The sequence below is a fragment of the Aphidius gifuensis genome, linkage group LG5 (assembly GCF_014905175.1).
Source record: "Aphidius gifuensis isolate YNYX2018 linkage group LG5, ASM1490517v1, whole genome shotgun sequence".
In the NCBI taxonomy this organism is placed as follows: domain Eukaryota; kingdom Metazoa; phylum Arthropoda; class Insecta; order Hymenoptera; family Braconidae; genus Aphidius; species Aphidius gifuensis.
In genome coordinates this window covers 7,115,494-7,131,737 of record NC_057792.1, presented here as the reverse complement: position 1 = coordinate 7,131,737, position 16,244 = coordinate 7,115,494, and the positions used below count along the sequence as shown (strand labels likewise).

The 16,244-nt window shown below is 24.3% G+C and overlaps 1 protein-coding gene across 1 annotated transcript; it reads left to right on the top strand.

The window, feature by feature from the left end:
- Positions 1-813: 813 nt before the first annotated feature.
- Positions 814-16,239, top strand: LOC122856317. Its single transcript, XM_044158009.1, has 24 exons — positions 814-1,012; positions 1,130-1,217; positions 1,364-1,437; positions 1,560-1,639; positions 1,739-1,779; positions 1,856-2,078; positions 2,186-2,456; positions 2,765-3,072; positions 3,157-3,258; positions 3,337-3,454; positions 5,261-5,393; positions 5,603-5,834; positions 5,894-6,103; positions 7,088-7,199; positions 7,317-7,509; positions 13,361-13,542; positions 13,952-14,128; positions 14,226-14,409; positions 14,586-14,928; positions 15,012-15,112; positions 15,238-15,424; positions 15,491-15,682; positions 15,751-15,971; positions 16,053-16,239. Exons 1-24 carry the CDS (start codon positions 986-988, stop codon positions 16,223-16,225), a joined length of 3,972 nt encoding a protein of 1,323 aa, XP_044013944.1. The 5' UTR covers positions 814-985; the 3' UTR covers positions 16,226-16,239.
- Positions 16,240-16,244: the final 5 nt, after the last annotated feature.

Below are 16,244 nucleotides of genomic sequence, written 5' to 3'. Positions count from 1 at the left end.
TCTAATATTCCCAAATGCGGCAAGCCATTGAATGATTCTTGTGTTACATTTAATTTTTCATCGACAAGTTCAAGTATAAGATGATAAATTGTCAAATTTTTAAAAGCATTTGACGAAATTGATGATATATTTTTATCACGAATGTAAAGTGGATGTTTTAAATTTGATATTTTGTCTTTATTTGTTTCTCTCACAGATACCAATGTAGTTGAATTTTTGCAAACTTCAAATTTTCGGTTAATAAAATAACAGGAACCTTCACAATTATTGAACACCAACGATAATAATATCACTTGAAAAAATAATAACAATTCTAAAGATTTCATTTTTTTAAAAAATTAAATATTTTAATCACAATAATCAGAGCAACTGACACAGCTTTAGATTTTATTCCTTTCGAATTCAAAGGTAAACGTATTCTGGTAAACAGGACAGACTGCTCTGATATAAAAGAAAAAAGAAAGAAGCGAAAATACTTAAAAACTAATTAGTATACTTTGAAGAAGCCAAGTGTTTGTCTCTTTGTTTAACTATTTATTTATTCTTCTTCCTATTATTTGACCCATTTATTTATTAATTCTAAAATTTTTTCTAAAAAAAGCTCACTAATAATTTTTCAGATTTTATGATTTCACTAATTATGGAAATATTAATTTTAATTTTATTTAAAGGCTTAGTAATTTCAAAATTTATAGCCTCTCTTTAACCCTTTGTTTTTGATAAGCTTATTTCAAGCAATTCCTATAATATTTATGTGTTTTGTTTTTTTCTATTTTTCTTTTATTTATATTTTTTTATTTGGTAACTTTTTCCAATGCCAAACTCTTTCGAAGTTTTACAATCATAACTTTTTATTTTATTATTATATTGAAAAATATATTCATAAATAGTTACATATATATATTTATTTTATTTTTATTCTTTTTTGTGCTTGAAGATTTTATTATAAAAAAATTTCTTTTCTCTGAAATGAGGACGGAGTAACATGCAAAGAGGTTGTCAATGTCATGATGTAAGTTAACCTCATATTTTTTAAAAATTAAGCTAACTATCAATCAATTTATTTACTCAAATTATTTAAACCCACAATTATCAATATTTTTTTTTTATAATTATCATTATTATTTAGCTAAAAGTAGATGATTTAACGTCGAAAAAAAACACGTCTGATCTTGACCTACAAAATAACAGTCCCAGTTTTTTGACAACAAAATTACGTAAGTAAGTTGTTGAATTTAAAGAATTTTCTAAAAATAATTATCTGTAGTAAACATATTAAAATAGATTCAACATGATTTTTTTTTCATGTTTCTTATAAAAAAATTATATATATTTATATAATATTTCATTTTATAAAATTTAGAACAAAAAAAATATATAACGTTTCAACGAAGCTCAAGCTTTAACAATTTTTTTGATGAAAGAAAAAAATACAAGGTAATAATATATAAATAAAAAAATAAATAAATAAAATCTATCTGATGATAATATAAAAGTTGAACGATAAAAAAAAAAAAAAAGCTCAACTTAAATTGGGTCAAAATTTATTTGGATTTCAGCACCAAGAAAATTTAATCAGACAAACGAAAAAAAGGGAAATTGAGGGTAAACCTTGTGAAATATTTGAAGAAAAATTAAAGTAATTTTATATTTTCTTTTTTCCAATTAAGACGAACGTATTTTTAAACTGTAGAAAACTATTCAATTTTAATTTTATCGGTTGTATTTTTTCTTTTAGAAAAAACCAGGATACACTTGAACATAACAGTGGAAATAAAAGTACTAGAAATTCAAAAGAATAAATAAATAAATTAAATAATGATGATAGTAATAAATATTTAATGTTTTATTCTAGTTAATTTGCATAAAATATTGCCAAATAATAATTGTCTCAAAGGTGACAGTAGTAAAAGCAGCGTTGTTATTTTATACCACAAGGAAATTTCAAATAAACCAAGTGTATCAATTTCATCAAATATATCAAAGAGCCTTATTCGTCGATCAAAATCCGAGCAAACTATCCTCACACAGCCACTTCAATTTAATCAACATTCTGAACCACATGAAATTGTCACAAAGTGTGTCCAATTAATTTTATCAAACGACAAATATTTTTTTTTTTATTTGTTTACTTTTCCTTTTTCATATAAAAAAAGCAATCTTGATTGATGATGATTTTTTTCAGACAAATTACTAAAGATATTGAAACTTTAAAAAATAAAAAAAAATCAAATTCACTTTGTAAAAAAAAAAAACGTAATCGTAAATTAAAAGATCAAGAATTAAATGTAAATATTTGTGAAGAAAATTTTTCGAAAAAGAAACATTTTAAGTGTCGAAAAAACGTTGATCAAATATTCAATTATGATTGTGGTATTGAGCATATGGATAAACGAATCAGAGGATTTCCATTTCAACAGACACCAAGTGGAAATTTGAAAATCGTCCCTAATCAAGTATTTATAAAAGAAAAAATTTAATTCATCAATTTGTTCAAGTAATTCTTGAGGGGTTAGATACTGGCTATTTTAAAAGTCAAATAACTTTAATGTTATTACATTAAATACACATAATTCTATTAACAATTAAATTAATTTAATAATATAAATTAATTGATGGTAATTTAATAACAAATTTATATATTTAAATTTGATAATTTATATATTTAAATTTGATAATTTAAAAAATTTCTCAATGTCTGATCCCTCAACAATTTTTATTTTTCGAAATAATCATTTTTTTATTTATTTATTTTTCAAACAAGGTTATTTTTGAGTCAAAAAAAATTAGTGTTTTAGTAGCTGATCCTTGTCATACAAGAGTCAACGTAACAGCTGAATCGAAAAATCAAAAAAATTTTCAAGAAACAAATTGTCGAAATCAATTTAATTATTTACCACCTGGTATCACAACGTCAACAATAAATCATCTTCAGAAAATTAAAAAACTTCCAAAAATAAATAACTCAAATTATTTAATTAAAACAAATATTGATAATAATTTTAATAAAAAAATGGAGACGAAAAAACAACAAGCACAATATTATCAAGCCAATGATCTTCCCTTATCATCGTAAATACATTTTTTTTTAAATAATTAATTTAAATGTTTTATAATTTTTTTAATTACTATAAATATTGTAATATTTTTTTCAAGACTTGGATTCACTGGTGAAGAGCCCATCAATTGGGACAACATAACTCTACCAGAAAAAACAAATTTATATGATGAACTTGCACGAAGAATCACCAGTTACAAGTAATAATTAATTAATAAAAAATTAATAATTATTTAAATAGTTGAAAAAAAATATATATAATAATATTTTTTGCATAGGAATGCTGATTGCATTATCAAACTCGATGAAGGTGAATTCCACTGCCATCTACTGGTTCTCCAAAGTTACAGTACATTTATTGATGAAAAAAATTGTCATGAAATTGATTTAACAGGGGTAAAGTAATTGAATTTTTCCTACTAATTAATAATTTTTTTTTTTTTTAATATTAAATTTAATTTATTTCCGTAAGAAAGAACATAATACAATTTTTCATTCAACTTTTTATACGTAATAATAAAAAAAAAATAACAAAGGTATATATAACAATACAAAAATTTCAACAAAATAAATAAAAAAGTTTTTAAATATTTAAATCACATAATTCACACTTTTATAAAGAAAAAAAAAATTTTTTTTTCTTACCTTTCTAATGCCAATAATAAGCTTTATTAAGGGAAAAGCTTTACGAAAGAAAAAAAATACAATTATATACAAAATTCTATAGTCATTTAAAAAAAGTATATATATATTTATCAAGGTTAAAAATTATTTGAAACCTTATATATAAAAAAAAGGGAGTTAAAATCATAAAAATGTTCAAGCCAAACAAAGAGTGTTTTGTTGGATACTTAACGTCAATGTCGTGATCATGACATGGCAACGATTTTGTGTACTACGTATTTATTACACATACACATGATGAGTACAACTAGTACATATACAAATTGTTGAATGAGAGGGATGTTCATATTTCATGAACATCGATAATATATTAGTCTATTAACACGTGCGCACAACTAAAATCATCATCCCTTAAAATAAAAATTGACAAGTATTTAAATAAAAATTTTTTAAATTGATAAATCAATCACATTTGACCTATATATATTTTTTTTATTGGTTATCACTTATTAGAATTAAAATAGCTCAAAATAACATATAACAAAATTACCATTGAGCTGTAATAAAAATAGATAATCCGATATTTTTATCAATAACTTTGTCACATTAAAAGTGCATCTTTTTTTTCTATTTATAATGAGGATGACGAGCTTAGTGTGTAGATAAAAGAAACTTGATATACATTTCCTGAAACGAGACCCCAAATGTCAGCAGATTTTATTAGAGGAAGTGTGTATATATGATTTAGAAAAAGAGAAGGAAATAAACCCCTGGGTCTCGGGAGAGTCATAGAAAATGACCTTGGACCCATTTTATAACTTCTCTAAACTTGATACTAATTTTCGAGTCAATGAGGGTAGAAAATTTATACAAATTTGAATATTTAAAGATAATTGAAAAATTAATTTAAAGAAAAATTCAACAACCAGCTTTTTTTTTGGTTTTAAAAATTTACATTAATTATTATTATTTTTATATTTTTCAATTATAAAACTGGAAAGTAATAGTCACATTTTTCTAAAGAATATAAACAAATTAAATTCATTAGAAATATTATTAAAATATATAATTAAAAATACAGGAAACTGGCTATTTAATTTAAAAATAAAATTACAAATCCATTAACAATTAAAACAATTATTAATTTCATTAGTTGATATTTAATAAAATTTTTTATAATTAAAAAAAAACGTGATTAAATAAATGTCATTAATTTTAAGAGTTTATTTGAATATTCTATTATTTTTATAATTAATTTTTATATTTAATGAATTTAAATAATTTTAAAAAATCACTCTATATTTGTGCTTGCATATTTATATATACTTTTATTTATTTAAAAAAAAATTGATTCCAAGTAATTTCAAATAAAAAAGTTATCCAATCAACTCTATCAATATTTAACCAATTAAATATCTATAATATAAATATAAAAAATAAACAAAAAAAAAAAGTTATCTTCAATTTATTTTATATCTAATGTGTAAATAAAATCAGTTTTATAAATATCCTATCTATTTGCAAAAAAAATAGTTATGATAATAATAATTAATATAAAATACAATAATGATTTTGCAGAGTAGTGTGACATCACGAGCATTTTCCATCATCTATGATTGGATGATAAGTTCAACTGTTGACAGCTGTCATCTACTACGACGAGACAATATATTAGAAATATTTACAGCTGCCCAATACTTGGGTATAAAAGGTGATCATAATTTTTTTTTCTCTTCATGATCTATCCTTTTTTTATATCAAAGTAAAAAAAATATATAAAGGTCAAATAGATAAAAAATTTCATTCAAAATTTTACATAGATATTTGACAAAGATCAATCATTTTTATTTGAAAAACTTTTTTTATCACAAAATGTCAATTTATTTTACATATTTATTATTTTTATAATTTTTTTTTTAGAATTGGAAGAACAATGCTGGGCATTTATCGACAATGATGAATTATTTTCAGAAGACACAGCATTTTTACTTTATTTAGAAGCTAAAAAAATTGGTAATACAGCTGTTATGGAATTAATGATACCAAGAATAATGAAATTTTTTTTAATGCTTGTTAGTACAAAAGATTTTATTGAATTATCTGTTGATGAATTATGTCTTCTTTTACGTTCAAATTATATAAGTGTTAATAGGTAATTATTGAAAATATCAAAGCTAAATAAAAATTATAATAATAACTTTATAACAACAGTGAAATGGAAGTTTTAATGTCTGCTGTGAGATGGTTAATGCATGACTGGAATCAACGTAAACAATATTTGTTAGAAGTTATGAAATGTGTAAGGTTTGGTCTTATTGCTCCTTGGCAGCTTGTTGATGTTAAACGTAATCCAGAAAATCCAGAATTTATGGAAATAATGTCGTATCCTGAAATTCAAAAAATGGTTGATGATGGTCTTGCGTAAGAATTTTTTATTTAAATAATTAAAAATAGTTCAATAACGATTTTAAAAGTATAAAAAAATAGATTTGCAGTTTAAAAATTGAAGGAAAACTTTGGTGTTACCCTTACGAAGAATAAAATTTATGTGTTTTTTGATTTAACCTTTTTTTTCTAAATTAAACTTTGAGTTACTATAATAATAATGACTCGTGAACATATTTTAACATTTTATATTTTTTTTTGTTTGCCTAGTTTTTAAATTAACACAAAAATTAGTTGTAGAAATGTTTTTAACAACGTATTATAAATATAATTTGAAAATGTCGAAAAAAAAAAAAAAAATCTAATTTAAGTCACGTGGATATAGTAAAAATAATTAAGTCTTAACAAACCTTGATGTTTAATTTTTAAACATACATATACTCATTGAGAACGGATAGAGGTTCACTTTGAGTTCAGTATGAGTATGTCTCTAGAGTACTTGAATCCCAATGGAATTTCAACTCTCTCTCACTCACTGAAACATCTTCAAAAGCCTATTTTCATTGTACATATTGAACAAGTAAAACAGAGTAGTAGATGAAAGCAGGAAATTCATCTAGAACCCCTGAGAATTGTTGAGTGTTTTTCACCCTTTAGTTTTTTTTTTAGATCATCTTCGTTAACCCAAAATCAACCATGAAAGGTGTTAGGTGGTTCCTTAAATCTATTTTATTCCCTCAACTTCATTATATATTTGTCGTCAAGTTAAATTATTTTACTCGTGGTTAATTTTAAGTACATCTTTATTATCTTTTTTTTATCATTTTTCTTCTTGTTGAGTTGTCTATTTTTTTTTATTTCTATATAAAGAATTATAAGTATGTTAAAAGCACATTTTTTTCTTTTATTATAGCTGTCGAATTTATTTTTTTATCCCCTGTTTTTGTTAACACTAAATCTCTTTTTTCTTTGAAATTTTTAACATTCATATTCAATCGTTTTTTTCACTTATTTTATTAGGTATGTTATCATAAAATATTGGTACAGTAATCAGGCAGAGGATTATCATCACTGGATCAGTCTACTTGGGCTTAGCGAACCAACAAATAGAAATTGGGCCGGAGAAGACAAAGTAAATAAACTTGATTATCTTTTCGAAAAATTATAAAACACTTGTCTTTAATTTTTTAAACAGTGAAAATTTAATTTATTGTTAAATAATTAATCAATCTATTTATTTTAATTTCAGAATTACGCAACATATCGTGAATTTTTATTATATTTGGAAGAATATCAACAAAAAGAAATACTAGAATTGAAAAGTCGTAAATGTCAAGATCAAAAAATAAATAAAACATCAATTATTAATGAGTATGAATCACTTCCAACAGCTAAAGGACGTGTTCCTTGCCAAAATTATTTTATTTCTGAAGTCAATCCAGGTATTGTGTAACGAGCAAAAAATTTAAAAAAATTATTAAAGCTATATATTATTTTTAATCGATAAATTAATGAAATTTTATTGATAACAGTGTAATTTTTTAAAAAGTTTTATTGATAACAGATCATTCAGTTTTTTACACTGTGCCCAACGGGCTAACGACATTATACGCGAAGTATCATTGAATTCTCTGCCTCGGGAGACTAAAAATTCTCAACTTTACACTGATGACGCATAAATTAATTAAATTAGAAAAAAGTAAAATTACACTTATTCTTAATAGAATATCACAATTTTTGGTCATAAATTGATATCCTAGAATTAGTGTAATTATGTTGATGATGATGATGATGATGATGAAGACAATTCAAGTTGAAAAAGCTGTAATCATAAAATAATAAAAATTGTTAATACATAAATATATATATAGGTATAATATTTAACATTTAAAAAAATATAGAAAAAAAATTATTTACCTTATGTCGAAAATTTAAATGACCGTTCAAACGATTGAAATTTTTTATAAAATTTTCCGGCAATAATCCTGCTCTTATTAGTGCAAGAATTAGCATGTTCCTCCCAGCGTTAACATCACGATGCCAAGTTATGTTACAACGTGGACACCAACAATATCGTTGTCCATGTTGACCGACAACAAGTGCTTCATTACAATTGCTGCATAATTTGGTTGTGTTGTATTCGTCTACATCAATAGTAAACACGCCGGGTCTACTTCTTATTTTTCGATCAAAAATTTTTAATCGCGGTCTTTTGTATGCTTTAATCCATTTTGGATAATCCGGTCTACCAACACAATAAATAATTTTTTTTCCATCCACATTTAGCCTCCTCAATTTTCTTGGCCATTTTTTCTGCTCATATGATGACATTTGTGCTAATTTTTTTTCTTCAATTATTTTTTTTTCTTTTTCACGTTCTTCTTTTCTTTTTGCCTGTTGTTTTTCTCTGGCTATTTTTTCTCTTTTTAATTTTGATTTAGATTTTGTATCCTTGTTTCTATCGGCTACTCTCAATTGCTTTGCAAGTTTTCTTGCTTTTCGCAATTTTGCTTTAGTTTTTACAACATGATTTAATAAAATAATATTATCAATATTATTATTATTATTATTACGAATAGCATTTATAGTAGAAACAAGTTCAACAACTTTACTAGCAGCAACAACATTAGCATCACTAGCTTTAGCAGAATAATTTTTATTTTTCAATCTTTCTTTAACAGCTTGTTTTTTATATTTTTCAATAGCACCAGCAGCACGTTTAGCATCAAAATCATCACCAATATTAATTGAAATCTTATCAACAACAGCTTTAGCAGTTTTTTTTTTAGCATCGTTAATTTTTTTACACATATCTTTTCGATGTTTAATATATACTGGATCATCAATTTTTTTTTTGCGATTTTTTGCACCTACATTATATAATAATTTATTGATTTGTCGATCAGTTTGTCTCATAGATTGAATTTGTTTTGACCATTTTAATTTTATCAATTTATCAAGTTCATAAATTGGATATTTAATTTCAAAACATTTCAATCTATATAATGCATTTTCATAATAATTTAAAGGATTTTTTAAATTAATATGTGAAAATTCAAGTTTTGTAAAATTTTGAACTTTATTATCGACATCACCAGCAATGATAACTCTTTTTTTTGCTCTTTCAAATTCACCACTTCGATATCGAAAGGTTGAATTTTTTTCACAAAAACGTTGTTCTTTATCTTTATCACCAATATCATCAAGTGATTGAACTTTAATACCAGCCATTGGACATCTTGCTCCAGGATCAGATCCAATAAGTCCTATCTTTTTATTCAATGGTGGTAATTTCATTGGTGTTTTTTCATCATTTATTATTATTTCTTTTCTGCATGACAATGATGCAGATACACCATTTGTTGTAAATGAAAATGCAAATTTTTTATCTATTGACGATTTTGGTTTTATATTGAACCATGATTGCCACAATTCAGCTGGTTTTATTTTATCAACTTCTGCATATGTTGTGTTTTCCAAATCATGCACAATGTCTTTCAGTGCCGATGTTGAGATTCTTATATTTTTTAATCCACAACTGTAAGTTGGGATTAAAAAAAAATTGTTATTTGTTTTTTGCATCGTTAATAAGAAAGGTAAAAATTTCCACCACGTACTCTTGATTTTTGTGAAATTGAGATGATTGTAATTTTCAAATACATCTATATTTGGTGGATGAATATTTTTAGTAAATAAATCTTCCAACAATTTGAACCAATTTGTTATTTTTAACTTGAAACGCAAATGTATCATTAAACGTTGCCACATATGAGTTGTTATATTTGTTTCCAAGTTTCTGTCATACTCAACGCATAAGTTTTCGAATAATGTTGTTTTACCTTTTAAATAAAACGACGGTTCAATGTTTAAATTATTGTCACTTATTATTTTGTCAAATTCTTTTTTCAAACTTATCAATTCCTGTGGCACTTCCTTGACTCTTTTTTGATTCATATCCGTACGTAATAAATTAAATACAAAATTAATTTTTGTGTATTTATTTTGGCTTGCAATATAATTAACAAGCCATTCATTTTTATGATTTATTGAAAATTCAAAAAAATAACTTGCCGTTATGGCAAATTTTGACATTAATTTAACATTGTTTGTTAATGCCTGGTACATCAATAACTTTGGATTATTATGATCAATTTCCATTTCTGGTAATAATCCAATGAATTTTTTCAAACCCATTTGAATTGTGAAATTTCTTGTATTTTTACCTTTGAATTTTTCATCACCAGCTGATAAATTGGATCTATATGTTGTTTTTGTTGTTGATGTTTGATCAGAATCAAGTGAATTATTATTTACCAAAAGAGGTGTTGCGCATCTTGATGTTGATGGTGTTGTTTTTGTTTTTGTTGTTGTTTTTGTTGCTGTTGTTTTTGTTGCTGTTGACTTATTTTTCAAATATTCATCATATTTTTCACAAATTTTGTTGTTTTTTTGATGACCTTGTTTTTTACAAGCTGAACAAGTAGTTGGTTTTTTAATTTGACTTTTAAATAATTTTGTCGGTGTTGGTGTTGCAAAATCACTGAAATATAAAAAAATAAAAATTATTATTATCATCATCATATTATTTTATATGTTAAAACATGTGAATATATATATTCCAATGAAATATAATACTTACATATCTACAGTGTTGCATCTTTTTAATGGTGTTGATGTCACTGCAAGATCATTTGTGTCCATATTTACGGAGACAATTGAACTGATTGATGATCTACCTGAATTTATCGTCATTCCATCAATATGTCCTCTCAAAATACTTGTATCTGATGGACAATTATTATTTAAATTATTGCATAATGTTGCAGTATTATTATCTTTCAAAATTTGTTGAATCTCCATATTAATATCATCATCATCATTATCAATGTCATCAATATTAATCAATATAGCTGGTGTTGAAGAAATATCAGACGTTGAAGTAGTGCCAGGTGTTGAGACATTAAAAAAATCTGTAATTTTTTTATTTTTCAATTCTTTTTTTGTTTTTTTAATTGATTTTGATTTTTTACATGTTTTTTTTAATGATGTTGTTGATCGTTGTGGTGGTGCTGTTGCTGCTGGTAGTGATGATGGTGGTGTAATTGGAATTGTTATTGGCAAATCTTTTTTATTTTTTCTTAAATTGTCATACGTATCAAATAATGAACACCGCTTATTTCCATTATTATTATTATTATTATTATTGTTGCTGTTGCTGTTGTTGTTAATTTTTTCATAAAATACTACAGTTGGAGTATTTGGATAATTCAAATTTTGTAGTTCATCAAATTTTATGTTTGTTACAATATCATCATTATATTTTTGCCATAAATTTGTTTTTTTATTTTTTTTTTTCTAAATTTTGATATTTTTGTAACTTTAAAATTTCATCAAATTTTATATTGATGTTATTTTTTTTTGATGTTTCATTATCTCTATCAAAATATGAATTGAAAATAACTATTGCTAATACTAACGGGGTGCTTACAATTTTTTCAATTTTTTTGACGTTAGTTTTTCTATTGCAATTCAAACATTGTAATGTACTATTTGTTAATTGTTGTTCTTTAAAATTATCATCAATTAAATTTTGTAAAGTTGCAGCAGATTCATGTTGTTCTTGTTGATTTATATTTAAATATAAAATTTGATTTTCATTATTTAATGTATCACAAATATTATTTTGGCACTTTTCACATTTTTTTTCAATTATTGTTTTAACAAGAAATATTTCATCTAACCAACATTTTGATATTAAACTAATTTTTTCTAACCAAATTGTCAATAATTCACCACTATCATGTTGTTTTCCGATGGTAAAATTATCTGGTAATATTTGTTTTAAATATTTTTTGTCAATTACTATGTATTTTTTATCTCGCTTAGATAATGCATCGAATATATTTTTTATATAACATAATAACTTATTGTCGTTTAATGTATTGCAGACTTTCAATTTTTCATGTAATGTATTTAATGAAAATAGTCCTTGAATTACTGAATTAAAATAACAAGTATTATCTGAATTTTTTATACCCGTACTTTTAGACATTTTTGTAAAATAACAACAACAATTATTAATAATTAATTAAATAAAAAAATAATGAATCCGAGTAATAATAATAATAGTAACAATCAACTTTAACTATGTATCAGTAATTTGGCAATTATATAATGTTCACTTACAGACAAGTTGGTATATACTTGAATGAAACGAAAACATTGTATTTGCTACAGTCTTTATCAAAATCAATAGTGTGAAATCAAAAAGACAGATAATACTCTAGCGACAAAAGTAGCAACTAATATTGTTTTTTAACCCCGTTTTTTAAAGACCAACATTAACATTGAGAATTCAAAACGACAGATAATACCCTAGCGGTCAAAACGATAACTAACGTTTTTTTTAAACCCCGTTTATTAAAGACCAATATTAACATTGAGAAATCAAAACGACAGATCATACCCTAGCGGTAAAAATAATAAATAGCATTTTTTTTTTTTAACATTGTACATTAAAATTATTTTATTTAATAAAAATTCATATATAAAAAAAAAAAAAAAAATTATCACTTACTGGTAATTATTTAAAGAAAGTTTTTTTTTTTTTTTTTAAATTTAATAAAAATATAAATAATGATTTAAAGTATCTACTCTTTGTACAGTTCAATTAGATTTCATTTTAAACTATAATAATCAATGATTATTTTATTTATTTAGATTACCTGTTATTTTTTAACAACAAATAAACCTCAAATTTTACCTTGATTTTTTTTTTTTTTTTCCTATAAAATGTTTATTTGTTGTTAAAAAATTATTGGTAATCTAAATAAATTAAATAATCATTGATTATTATAGTTTAAAATAAAATCTAATTGAACTGTACAAAGAGTAGATACTTTAAATCATTATTTATATTTTTATTGAATTTAAAAAAAAAAAAAAAAATCATCACTTATTGAAAATTATTTTTTTTAATCGTTCATTAATTTAGTGTTTTTTTATAATTAATTTCAGTAATTCATAATCATTTTTTATTTCAATTATCATCAGTTTAATTTTATATTATCTCTATTATTTTGATGGCTAATATTAAACTATTAATAATTTATGTAATTTCGTATCACTGATTAATACCTGCATTAATACATACATATTATATTTAATTTGGTCTGAGTGCAGAAATAAATCGCCAATATATTTAAATAAAAAAAAATAATTATTAATTTATTTAATTAGTATTAATTGAACTTATTGGTTGTTATTCAATTTGTTTTTCTTTTATTTTTTCAGTGTGCAACTTGGAGTGTAGTAGTGCTAGCTGTTCAGCTAGAAAAAATTGTAACATGTTTTCAAGATGTTCAAAAGTTCCAGGCCCAGATCAATTAGGCTCGCCTAAAATATCTGGCATGAGAATGCCACCAGAATTTTTAGGAAAATATTTAAGCTCATTGGGAAATAATTATTCGAAACCGGTGAGTAAGAAAGATGATAATTTTGATACAAAAAAATGTCACCAAAAATAGAAATTTAAAAAAAAAAAAAAATGATAATTTCATTATCAATTATTATTACTTAGAAAAAATAATTGTAGCGGAAAAAAAATATATGTATATTAAAAGACATTCTTATAAAAAACTATAATTCTATAAATAAATTTATTTATATTCAAATAAAGTTTTACTCTAAAATAAGCGTTAAATACTTTATGAAAAATATAGGGAAATTTTTTTGTTTTTAATGATTTTTTACCAACACAAAATTATGTAATTATATAAGCTGAAAAGAAATTGAAAAATGTGATTTGAAGATAAAATTATAGGTGAGTTTGGAATATCAGAATTTTGATAGACCTAAGTTTTCCAATTTTGAATTTTGTTTCAGGTTTGTTGTGATGTTAAAACAAGAACTGTTGAAAATAAAATGACGAAAAAATCTAATCGAAATGATATTTGTATTTCTAATGATGTTATAAATAAAAATTCAAATGTTGAGATTGTTGCAGCAACAAAAATTCAAGCAGTTTATAGAGGTTACAAAACTCGACAACAAATTAATGAGGTTTATAGTAAATTTTTAATTTTGTTTATGAAATATGTATAATATATTTTTACCAGGTGTACCTTTTGTTTATTTTTTATTATTATTTACTATATAGATCAAAGTAGTAACTTCAGATGAAAATAAAAACGCTAAAAAAGTGTCTGAACTATTGTCTATGTCATCATCAAACTATCATAAACTTCATCCTCCTCTTGTGCCTCCAAGAGCATCAACAAGTGGAGTCACTAATTGTACAATAAATAATGAAAAAAAAACACATTTAAAACAAAAACCACAAAGTCCACGTCGATATGGAAAAAATTTAATAAACAATAATTTCCATAAAACAACTGATTATGAACAATTAAAAAAATCAAGAAATACTGAAAATGTTTATCATGTAAATTGTATATTATAACAAAACTAAATAAGTATAATAATTGTTCTTAAAAATTACAGAGTAACAAAAATTCAGCAAGATCAAATGTCGAAAAAATGAGTCCCAAAAAAATCATAGAACTTCATAAGTCATCAGTAAAACAAATTAATGTTATTAAACCACCAAGTTCATTGTATTTTAATGAACAAACAAGTTCACAATCAAATGATGATGATTCAGATGATTCTTATTCATCACAAGAGAATAAAAAATATTCAGTAGAGCAAGTATCATCATCAATGATCAATCAAACAAAAATAAATTCTCAAGATAACAATACTTTGTGGTTTTCTGACTGTGAGGCTATTTTAGTTATTGGTGGAATTGATCCACATTGTGATTATGGCTCCATAGGTAATACTGGAAGAGACATGTACAGGTAAAAATTTAGAAAAGTTTATTCCTGCTATTGTATGATGATTATTTTAAGTTTGTGAAAATATTTTGTTTCGGGTTTTTTAGATACAAACCAAAAGACAATTCTTGGGAATTTGTTGGCGAAATTCCAGAACCAAGGCACCACCACTCCGTTGCATTCTTGCGTGATCGAGTGTACTTAGTCGGTTAGAATTTACAATTGAATAATTTAAAATAAATAAATTAAGCTGTTAACTGGTTTTTAGTAACACGCAAACAAAAAAGTTAAAATATATTTGACGTGTTGTTTTTTGATACTGATTATCAATAGGTGGAGCTCATCCTGGTGATGATTTATCAGCAAGAAAAAGCCATGTTGTTGGAACTGTTTGGAGCTATGATCCATCAACAAGAAAATGGTTTCGTGAAGCTGGTATGTTGACACCAAGAAAAAATTTTGGTCTCATTGTTAGTAATGGTAAAATGTATGCAATTGGTGGTCAAGATAAAAATGGATTGTGAGTTGTAGAAAATTAATTATTATTTGTTTTTATAGTGTTGATTCAATTCAATTTTTTTTTCAGAGCATTAAAGAGTGTTGAAGCTTTTGATCCTGCTGAAGGATTTTGGAGAATAGTTAAACCAATGATAATAGCAAGAGTTGGTTTAGCATGTTCGAAATATCAAGATTTGATTTGGGTTGCTGGAGGTATGACAATGTCAAAACGTGATGCACTTTTAAAAGATGTTGAATGTTATGATCCATTAAAAAATACGTAAGTCATATTTATATAATTTAAATATCTCTATTTACTATTTATTGCATAAATAAATTAAATTAAAGATGGATAAAAATTGATGCACTTCGATCACCAAGATGTTTTGCTTCTCTTCATGTCGTTTCTGATCGTTTGTATATTATTGGAGGTGCAGGAAGACCCCAACCAGATCAGTCAATAACAGAAAGTGTTGATAGTATTGATGTTTGGGATCCTATTCATCGAACTTGGCGAGAATTTACTAAAATGGATATTGCACGACATAGTCATTCAACAAGCTCAATTGGTTAGATTTCAAATTAATAAAACAACAATGTGTTGGAACAATTTTATTTAAATAGAGTATATTTTTTCTTTTCAATTTTAGGCAATCAATTGATGATTATTGGTGGTGTCACAACGGTATTTATGAAAACCCTTGAAACCGTTGAATGTTTTTCAAGTGATAATGATGATACATGGATCAAAAATATTGCCTCCTTGCCAAATCCAATTTCTGGTCATGATAGTGTTTCACTTCCACCAAAAAAGTTTTTTTAAATTTAATAAATATATCAAT

Excerpts from the sequence above, each read along its gene's own strand:
- LOC122856317 (XM_044158009.1), top strand. The coding sequence starts at position 986 with ATGCAAAGAGGTTGTCAATGTCATGAT. Across the intron at positions 1,438-1,559 it reads ATGAAAGAAAAAAATACAAG|CACCAAGAAAATTTAATCAG; the intron begins GTAATAATATAT and ends TTTGGATTTCAG. Across the intron at positions 5,394-5,602 it reads CCAATACTTGGGTATAAAAG|AATTGGAAGAACAATGCTGG; the intron begins GTGATCATAATT and ends TTTTTTTTTTAG.